Below are 11,360 nucleotides of genomic sequence, written 5' to 3'. Positions count from 1 at the left end.
CTTTTTGGATGGACTTTGCTCGGTGGGAGGTCGAAAACCAAGGCTCCGAAACGATGGAAGATGAGGAAAACGAAGAGAAGAGGCGAAGAAGGAAGTCGACCATCACTGTAACCTGCAGCTATGTGTTATGGCAGAGAGACGATCCCATCCCACATGCTATTGCCCCTGCTATGTTCTGTGGTAGAAAGAGCAAGCCCATGACACCTGTTGGGGCTTAACTTGCAACCGTACCGAAACTGGCCAATTTGCTCAGATTCATGCTTTAACAAGGCAAAGGCACCTCAATTCTTGAGGTGTCTTACCCAGGTTTGTAGTCCAACATATGAGTATATATATTTGTCTCTAGACTAACATGTTCATATTTGTGTAGTTTTATTTAATAATTTAATTTTAAATGCTATAAATATTATGAATACAATAATTTTTTATTTTCTTTTATATTCGTAGTCATACGATTAGTATTTCAATTTGTCACTGTGCTTAACAAAATAAAAAATATAGAAAAACAAAGAATTTATAAAATTGAAAATAATTAAGAAAAAAATGAGTTGGTGTTCAGAGTAGAGAAGTTTAATAACATGTCTCAAATTGGACATAAAGTATTTGATCATCTTAAAATCTAATCAGGGATTCACTCCATAAATAGGTTATTATAAATTCAAAAATAGAGTATCAATATTTAAATCATGGTAGTGGTTGTAAGGGTGTCACACTTAATGACATGGTTGACGCTAATGGATTTACAAACGTGGTAACTTTAACTAAAAAATTAGTTGTAATTTGAGCCATTAAACATTCGATAAGAACACTTCAAATCTTAGTGTAATTAAAGAAAATTGAAAACTTGTTAATGTAGATAGGATTTCAATAGATATAACGTTTTTTACTTGAAAATTTAGTTGACGTATTTATGAATTTTGTAAATTCGAGTTTTTAAAATATTTAAACATGATGGTTAATTTAATTCACAAGATAGCTGAATAGATGACTACAACGAGGGACTAACAAAAGAAATCAAAGTATATTAATAGAAATTGTTTGGAACTCGTATTTATAAGAAAGCGCGGGTTAGTGATGTGTAAGCAAAAGAAATTAACAGGAGGTGGTTGATGTATTATGAGGAAAATAAAAAGGTAAATAAACAGAGTAACGATATGGAGAGAAGTTTTCATGTGTTTATTTGATCAAGCATAATCTAAAACTTATAATATGTTTATATACTTGGACTACGACTAAGCATTTTTGATACTATAAGATAAATGTTTTATTATTCATTTAATACACATGGTTTTTTTGATGGAGCTCGTTGGTATTTAGGGTTTTCTCAATGCCTGTTGCTTAGTCTAGCAAGAGCAAGAGCTTTGATTCTATGTTAAGCACTCTTCGTAAGATGATGGCCCATACTAGGTTGGAGTAAAATATTCTTATTAGTTCTTCAACTTCTTCCTGAATCAACATTCGATACATGTACAGTAAGGATTGTTTTCCATTGAATTTGGGTGATATATTGAACATGTAGTTAGCAAAGGATGGGTACTGAAATGCATGTATGTTCTCGTAATGAAAAGAATTCATGCTCTTAGCTAATTTTAAAACTAACAATAACTGTGTTGTTAATAAGAACGGGTTGGCTAACAGACTATGAACTTCGGAAGAAGCTACAAATAATAGAATAATATAAACTTTTTATATAAAGAATGCAACATTAAATAATTATGAGTAGAGGGAAAGAAGATATTATTGTCATGTACTTTAAGAAAACAAAGTGTTTTGGAGGAAAACACAGTAATAATATATAATAATCTAAGGTAGATTTTTGAGCGGAGAAGGCCTCAGAGGGAGCCCGAATGTAGGAAAAGGCCCCAGAGGAAGCCCAAGATCAAGAATAGCCCATGATCATTATAATCTGTTTGTCTGATAAGTTATGTTCTGAAATGTTCTTATTGTTCTAAATCTGATTTCTGTTCATCCAACTCTGAAACTCTGATTTGTTCAATGATTAACTTATGTTCATCCAACTTTGATATACCATGTTATGTAATAGAAGAAGGTTTTAAAAGTATTATGTATCAAATGTTTTGTGGTATTCGATCGGCCCTACTTGCTGAGTGTTTCCCAAAACACTCATCCCCCTTACGTCCCTCTCCAGATGAGAATGAAGGACATGTAGAAGAAAAGGAGCATGGGAAGTTCTGGCGATGATAAAGAATTAGAATGAAGTAATTCAAGTTCTGGACATTCAAGTCCATTAGTGTTCCTTTGTCTTTCTTAGTAATGTTTGTACTTTTCGCTTCCGCAACCTCTGTATTTTTTCTTCAATTGTAAAGACAATGGAAAATTTATGAAATAGACTGGTATTTGAGTATTTGCTACGAGGCTTATTGTTATTTGATTAACAATACCGGATGTCGCCGACGCTGCGGTCTCGGGACGTGACATATATCGATCACTCTTCTTAATATTTATAGCGTCGTCATTTTATTTTCGTTTTATTAGAAATTTTTTATACACAAAATGGATTAAATTTAAGCCAAAAAAAGAGGAAAAACAGAAGGAAGAAAGCTAACACAATAGAGGCTTACCAATGCCAAGACAAGGAAACGCTACCAACAGAGTGAAGATCGAAAAACTCCACGGATGGTGAAGACAACACACCAAGCGAACCTTTTTGGATGGACATTGCTCGGTGCAAGGGTGGGAGGTCGAAAACCAAGGCTCCAAAACGATGGAAGATGAGGAAAACGAAGAGAAGAGGCGAAGAAAGAAGTCAACCATCACTGTAACCTGCAGCTGTGTGTTATGGTAGAGAGAGGATCCCATCCCACATGCTATTGCCCCTGCTATGTGCTGCGGTAGAAAGAGCAAGCCCATGACACCTATTGGGGCTTAACTTGCAACCGTACCGAAACTGGCCAATTTGCTCAGATTCATGCTTTAACAAGGCAAAGGCACCTCAATTCTTGAGGTGTCTTACCCAGGTTTGTAGTCCAACATATGAGTATATATATTTGTCTCTAGACTAACATGTTCATATTTATGTAGTTTTATTTAATAATTTAATTTTAAATGCTATAAGTATTATGAATACAATAATTTTTTATTTTCTTTTATATCCGTAGTCATACGATTAGTATTTCAAGTTGTCACTGTGCTTAACAAAATAAAAAATATAGAAAAACAAAGAATTTATAAAAGTGAAAATAATTAAGAATTTATAAAAGTGAAAATAATTAAGAATTAATGTAGATAGGATTTCAATAGATATAACGTTTTTTACTTGAGAATTTAGTTGACGTATTTAAGAATTTTGTAAATTCGAGTTTTTAAAATAAACATGATGGTTAATTTAATTCACAAGATAGCTGAATAGATGACTACAATGAGGAACTAACAAAAGAAATCAAAGTATATTAATAGAAATTGTTTGGAACTCGTATTTAGAAGAAAGCGCGGGTTAGTGACGTGTAAGCAAAAGAAATTAACAGGGAGGTGGTTGATGTATTTTGAGGAAAATAAAAAGGTAAATACACAGAGTAACGATATGGAGAGAAGTTTTCATATGTGTTATAATATGTTTATATACTTGGACTACGACTAAGCATTTTCGATACTATAAGATAAATGTTTTATTATTCATTTAATACACATGGTTTTTTGATGGAGCTCGTTGGTATTTAGGGTTGTCTCAATGGCTGTTGCTTAGTCTAGCAGGAGCACGAGCTTTGATTCTATGTTAAGCACTCTTCGTAAGATGATGGCCCATATTAGATTGGAGTAAAATATTCTTATTAGTTCTTCAACTTCTTCCTGAATCCACATTCGATACATGTACAGTAAGGATTGTTTTCCATTGAATTTGGGTGATATATTGAACATGTAGTTAGCAAAGGATGGGTACTGAAATGCATGTATGTTCTCGTAATGAAAAGAATTCATGCTCTTAGCTAATTTTAAAACTAACAATAACTGTGTTGTTAATAAGAAAGGGTTGGCTAACAGACTATGAACTTCGGAAGAAGCTACAAATAATAGAATAATATAAACTTTTTATATAAATTATGCAACATTAAATAATTATGAGTAGAGGGAAAGAAGATATTATTGTCATGTACTTTAAGAAAACAAAGTGTTTTAGAGGAAAACAAATGTGTCAGTTTGAAGTTTTATCATCTGGTTGAATAGTTTAATGTTTAATTACATATAGAGATACATATGGCCTATAATTTAAGGAATATTAATTGAATATTTTTATGTTATTTATAAGCATTAATTAGAAAGATTGAAAAAGTTGGAAAATTTTATATATAATCAGTAATAATATATAATTATCTAAGGTAGATTTTTGAGCTAATAATTTTAATATGATAATGCATATATGGAATGTTTAGATTTATTTACTTTGTTTACTTCGCAGATTTGAAGTTGGGAAAGTTGAACACCTACGCACACACATACATATAATGTAAATTCCTTTGTATCCAAGGAAAAAAACCGCATTACTCGATCGATCCCTTATTTTTTCTTTTCTTTATAAATTTCACAAAAACGACAATCTTGCCATTTTTTTCTACAAAAATTTAAGATAATATTATCAATTTTTACACCTTAACCTAAAGTGGCTCGCTATATACCATCACAATTCAAAAGAGTTAATTATTAAATATCAAATCTGGCTGAGTTAGTAAATGGTAATAGTGACTCTACCAAAATATCATTGTCTGCTTTGCTAACATAGATTTCAACGCATATTATGATCAAGTCTAGTCTTCTCATTACGTGGAAAATTACATTTTCAATATCATAATTTATACATTTTTTATTTTTTGTTTTATTTTTTATTTTGTTATCGATTAATTTATGATTTTAGATTTTAACTTAAATATTTTTTAATTTTAATAACTTTTTACTGAAATGTTATCGTAACACTGAAAATACATGCTAACGACAAAATATATACAATAACAAGCGTAAATATTCATTGTATCTATTTGATTATTTGTCATTTGAGTAGAAGCTCGGATTTAGGATATTTTCGGTATCATATATTTTTTTATCGAAAGAGTTTATATGTACTCGTCGTCTCATCCTATTTAATATTTGGTAATAGATACATATGTATATTTTGTTTTGTTGAATTTAATAAATAGTGATCAATATTATATACATTCGTCATTTTGACATTTTACTGTGGATACTTTTGAAAATAAGAAAATTGAAATTTTAATATAAAAAAATCATATATTGATATGCTTCTACACAACGAAAACAAGGAAAAAAAACCATAAATTTGTACTTCATTTTAAATTATTTGACGTAAATTACTTGTTAGCCACACTGATGTAAATATGGAGGCTTTATTTTTTAAAAAAAATAAATAAAGTTGTCAAAAATAAAAACAAAATACAAGACTAAAACAAAAATTTAATAACATAAAGGGCGAAAATCGCGTAATGAAAAAATGATCGTGACCAAAAATCCATTTTTCTCTATAAATACACATACACAACAATAGAGACCCACACGCACACTTTTATTTAGAGTAAGAACATTTATCAATCAATCTCTGACACTGTACTAATGTAAATCTTCACAGATAATGTGATGAAAAAGTTTAAGATACTTTTGGATAAATATTGATTCATCAAGCGTTCTATGGTATCAATGGAAAACTTCGCTGGTATCATAGCTGTAACAACTTTTTAGATCATTATAAAGGTGAAAGGAATAAAATGGAATATCAATACTGCCACCAGATCATAGTTTTCAGAAAATAGTTACACAACATACCACTGTTGCTCACATATTGAACAATATTATATACATACCTTTCCATACATCGGGCTTCTAGCTTGTAGGTGTAGGCAGCCGTCATGCTGGAAGCCACGAACTTCAGCCTGGAACCAGTTAGAAACTTAAGAGGCGGTATATAATGTCAAACTGAAAATAAGCATCATCCTTGGTTGCTAAATATAGTGGGTTTTGCCAGAATTAACTTTCAAGAATACTAAACCACATAAAAATAAAAATTTGAGATCAGCTGGTACGCGCATAAGAATATTCAAGGAGCTTACACAGAGAACATCATTCTCTTCAAAAACACTACGCAATTGAGTTCATCAACTGCAGTTCTTTGTCTCTAAAAGCCAAATCCATGAAATAAAAACCGAGCAGAGAAGTAAGCATGAATGAGGGCCAACAAGCTGCATTTGGCAGTTGTCGGATTGAAACAAATTACACGTAAAAATTGCACATGGATAGCGCGTGATAACCTCAACAAGAATCTTGTTTAACCAACTATATTCAAAAGTGAATGCTAAGTCCTAACAATGCAACAAAAATAAGACACAACAGCGAAAAAAATATGACCTCAACCATCAATATCTTAGTCCTTTCATCATTCCTTGCATATTGTTCACAATATTTAAAACCACAAGCACCAAAAGTACCTGGATGCCATCTGGCAGGTTCATTGACCAGAGCATCGACACTGCATCCTGCCTAAAGTTGATCTCCAATCTCCAGCACTTTGGTGCAACCTTAAATTAAAAAGAACAAAAGCTTTTCAATTAGGCTTGATCCCCCTCGGTGTACTTATGCTTCATTTTTATACAAAGGTCTCCTTAGTCCCGTATCGCTTGGGGTTCTCTTAAAAATCCACACAAATGAGAGAAGAAACACACAAATGAGATTTCATAACAGAGAAATCAAGTAAAGAAAACAGCGAAATCAAAGAATGTGTTGAATTAATTAAAACCATACCGGCATGAATCGCGATGCTACCATCCGAATTCAAAAAGGAAGTGTATTTGAAAGGAGGTGATACCTCAAACCGTACATTTTCCCGATCAAAATTAGTATTGTAGAACCTGCTAAACTAGACCATGCATAATTACTATTATTTAAATTAAATGATCTTTTTATGCATGAGCATTTATATTCATTCTTTTAAAAGTGGTTGAGTTATGATCATTTGTTTTAAATCGTAGAAGTTTAGTTTTTTTCTTTCGGTTAAATAAGCGAGGCCGGACCGGAGTTGGAGTATTAAGATAAAATTTAATGATAAGAAAATATTCTTAGAATTTATTTAAGATAAAGAATAATTTATTTTAATGAAAAAGAATGTTTAGGGATTTAATTAATTAATTAGAGATAAGTAGTAAATAAGTTCTTTTATGTCCAATAATTAATTAAAAGTCTAAATTAAAATGTATGACCAATTGAGATAAGTTAATCTAGGTTTATTTTATTTTAGAAATTGTAACTTAACATGTTAGTAATTTATTTTAAAGAATTAGCCATGCATGCAAGATAATTACTCCTAAATTAATTTATTATTTAACTAAAATACATAATAAGTGTTTAAAACTTTAAAGTGTTAAAAATTCAATATTTAAGCAATACTTCCCTCCATTTTACTTTAAGAATTCGGCCACCACCTTGTAGGATTTAATCAAGGTTGACAATTCATTTTCTTTGATTCTCTTCCTTATCCATTCTTGGTAGATAATCCCTTCATTTTTAATCACCAATAATTATGATTTAAGAAATATTTGTACCTTAATTTGAAAGATAAAAATCGGCCCTCACACTCCCTCAATCAAATCAAATCACACCTCATTTCCTTATCTCTCAAACTCTATGATAGAAAGATTTGATCTTGCCATTCAACCCCCATTTAATTAGTAGACTTCCCATTCATTTTTCCTAGCCATTCTCCTCCCCTCATTTTTGAAAATTTCAGTCTCTTTCTGCACAAAAAAATCGAGAAAAGCTCAAGGAAAATAAGAGAGAAAACAGGAAAGTAAAGCAACTATGTCTCCTCCACGCCGTGTCGTCGTATAGTTGTTTCTTTTCGAACAAAAGAATTCAAGGCATGTTTATATTATCTTTTACTCTTCAATCAAGTCATATAATTATTTTAAAACATTACTTATGCATGATTTAAAAGGCAAAACCGAAATTTTTACAGCAACATGAACAAAAATTCTGCACAGATTTTCGGCTCTCTTCCTTGTGCTTAACGTTTGGTATTGTTTTGTGATTTCAGGGGGTTGTCTCGGTTCCAGGCATCCAAGGCTTCATCTAGGCATGTACTAGGGTGAGTTAGGATCATGTTGGTCCATTAGTTCAAGCCCCCAACTCGCTGGATTCAAAACTTGACAGCAACTCCACCATAGTTGCAAGTAGAGTCTCGAAATTTCTGGTTTTTGATTGTTCAAGGAGGTTCGAATCTTGGTTGGCTTTTGGGCCTGTAACCATGGTTAGAACCCTTCCTTAGCATGTCTAGGACATGACCAAGTTGACCTTTCATGGCTTGGTTCATGGTCCCATCGGTTTTTAAAACAAACAAGACAACCCCCTTCGGTTTTCATTTTTTGAGTTTGTGTGAGTAGTTTCGAATTATTGGGTGTTGTGTGGATCTTGGTTGGCTCCTAGCCCTTAGCCATGGTTCACACAATACCTCATGATGTCTAAGTCAAGCCATGGTCGATCACATGACCATTGTAATGACCAAGACAACGAGTGAAGCAATACACCCCACGCGTGCAAAGTGGCGTCCTCGGGTGAAGCTTCGGATTGTCGTAGGTGTTTGTTTGGATTGTCGTTGGCCTAGGGCCCTTAGCCATGGTTCAAACCGCACCTTAGGATTTTGGGAAGAGGCTCTGGTCGGTGGTTCAAGCCCCAATGGCCATTAGCCTTGTAAACGAAGCAACTCAAGCGAAGCTGCTGCCACTGGAATTTTACAGCAACTTTGTCTTCGGTTCAGAGGTCATGTTTGAGTTCTTGGTTGGCTTTTAGCCTATGTCCTTAGACTGAGCAGTATCTCATTGAGTTAGGAAGGTCATGTTTTTTGCCGTTTGTGATTTGTTTAAGTTTAGAGGTCGTACAAGAATTAACGGTGCAATGTGCCAAAGTGACCCTCGAAAGAGCGTTTCATAATTTTGGCCTCCATGCACAATTTTCGTATATTACAGCCCTTGATATTTATTTCTATCATTTTAGGTGTATTTTAATCATGACTAAGCGTTGGTTCGATGTTGGTTCGAGTTGGTACGGAGTCACGGTTAGATACTAAGTTTGTTGGGCGTAATTGTCTCGTTTTTGGTTCGGTTATTATATGTTGGTCAAGTTGAGTTTATTTGCATATATCTCATGTTAGAATTAGGTCGCAGCGAGCCTGGAAAACATCCAACTCAATTGGTAAAATAAAACAAGATAATAATTATATTACGTGCATAAAAATAGAAAATATTTATTTTTGAGATATATGTGACATGTCTTGTAGCCACCTCACGCTTATGGGATTTCAACTTATGGGATTATTACTTCACCCGGTGACTAAACGACCGGTTCATGTTCATGTATGGGTACAGATATCTAGTCCAAGGGCTGTGATGACCTCTACCGCCCAGTATACTGTGGTTTAGTCTGATTAGACGATTCATGTTATGTTATGGGCCACTCGCGTAGAACATTATTTAAACAGAAAATTATGATATGCTATTTTATGACAGGGCTCTATCGAGCAAATATTTTACATACGATTTTCAGTTATGCATGTATTTGTAATAATTCATGACACGATTTTCACGTTACGTTTTGACGATACGACATTTTTACGTTACGCCGAATTTTATGATATATTTACTTGTTATCAATGATATATGCATGCCGAGTCTTTAGACTCATTAGACTTGATTGTTGTAGGTACTGATGAGGTCGAGGTCGAGGCCGAGGGCGGGGACCAATGAGCTAGCTTGGGTCGGCAGTAGTAGGAACCCGAGGACCTCATGTTTCAGTTTATTTATCATTTTTATGCTCAAAATCATTTTGTCTTGTTGAAATATTTTTAAGTGATTGTTTTGAAACAATATTTACTTCCGCTGCTATTTTGACATTTAAACATTTTTATCAGTTTATTTTATGAATGAGGCAAGTTATTTACTTTTAAAGGAAAATTTTAAATTATTCCGCAAATTTTCAAATACGAAATACAGGCCTCTACAAGTATTTTCAGCCACAACCACCTCGTCAATGCCGGTTCAACCGGCTCGAAGGTGGCCACAGCCATAGCATCGACAGACTTAGCTGCGGGCTTGAAACCCAAGTCGCCCTGGTTGTTCGACCACGAAGCCGCCACGACCTACGCCACACCAATGTTGCTACAGTTCCGTCGCGCCTTGTTGCTCAGCTGCGTAACGAAATTTGGTGGGAATTTCTAAATCGTCGAGGAAAGTCCGTAGACCGACACCGCGTCGTCGAGCATCGGAGGCTTGATTTTCCTGCTGATGGTGCAGCAGTCCGCGGGTAATCAGGATCGGACCGGCACTCAAAGTCCGAAAACGCCATTGCGCAGCTTGAAACGGCCGTTAGGGCTAGAAATGGAAGGTCAGCCGATTATTGAATATCGAGCAAGAGACACGATACTCGTCCCTCCACTTTATATGTATAAAAGAGAAAACCGAATGCTATAACCCTACAAAAGCGTGGTTTTTTGACAGCACACACGCGTATTTAATTTGACCGAAAACCATACCAAAATTGGCCAATTTAAACTTATTCAGGCTTTCATAATGTATAAAAGAGAAAACGGAATGCTATAACCCTACACAAGCGTTTTTTTTTTACAGCACAAACTCCTGTTGTTGGAGAAAGAAATGTAGGACACGTGTATTTAATTTGACCAGAAACCCAATTTAAACTTATTCAGGCTATCATAATGTATAAAAGAGAAAACCGAATGCTATAACCCTACACAAGCGTGGTTTTTTGACATCACAAATTCCTGCTGTTGGAGAAAGAAATGTAGGACACGCGTATTTAATTTGACTGGAAACCGTACCAAAACTGGCCATTTAAACTTATTCAGGCTTTCATAATGTATAAAAGAGAAAACCGAATGCTATAACCCTACACAAGCGTTGTTTTTTGACAGCATAAACTCTTGTTGTTGGAGAAAGAAATGTAGGACACGCGTACTTAATTTACCGGAAACCATACCAAAACTGGCCAATTTAAACTTATTCAGGCTTTCATATAAGTAATATAAGTAGATTGATATAATTTTTAGAGTGGGTCTCATGTTAGACCGTAGATCGTCAACCCTACCTATATTCACAATAGAAAATAATACTCTTAGCATAAAAAAGTAATACTTTTTCATGGGTGACCCAAATAAGATATTCGACTCACAAATACGACCCGTGACACCGTCTCACATAAGTTTTTGCCTAATTTTTATTATTGATTACTATTATCTTGACGTGTTCAATTATAAGGATAATCTGTTGCGAGGATTCAAAAAAATCCTCGATCTCATGCCCGATAATGCGCTCCCGAATTCGCCCTATTTCTTATAA

General features: G+C 33.9%; 1 protein-coding gene across 3 annotated transcripts; it reads right to left on the bottom strand.

Moving 5' to 3' along the window:
• Positions 1–5,546: 5,546 nt before the first annotated feature.
• Positions 5,547–6,859, bottom strand: LOC140816919 (uncharacterized). Of its 3 annotated transcripts, XM_073176425.1 has the most exons (4): positions 6,760–6,859; positions 6,447–6,536; positions 6,072–6,136; positions 5,547–5,894 (listed from the first exon to the last, which is right to left on the bottom strand). In XM_073176425.1, the coding sequence occupies exons 1-4, from the start codon at positions 6,781–6,783 to the stop codon at positions 5,738–5,740; spliced, it is 336 nt and encodes a 111-aa protein (XP_073032526.1). In that variant the 5' UTR covers positions 6,784–6,859; the 3' UTR covers positions 5,547–5,737. The 3 variants fall into 3 exon arrangements, 1 of the variants encoding a protein (XP_073032526.1); XR_012114687.1 differs by lacking the exon at positions 6,072–6,136; XR_012114686.1 differs by having other exon boundaries at positions 5,547–6,536; positions 6,824–6,859.
• Positions 6,860–11,360: the final 4,501 nt, after the last annotated feature.

The sequence above is a fragment of the Primulina eburnea genome, chromosome 16 (genome assembly GCF_022965805.1).
Source record: "Primulina eburnea isolate SZY01 chromosome 16, ASM2296580v1, whole genome shotgun sequence".
Lineage (NCBI taxonomy): Eukaryota > Viridiplantae > Streptophyta > Magnoliopsida > Lamiales > Gesneriaceae > Primulina > Primulina eburnea.
The sequence above is the reverse complement of the archived record's forward strand: the minus strand, read 5'-3'. Positions and strand labels throughout refer to the sequence as shown.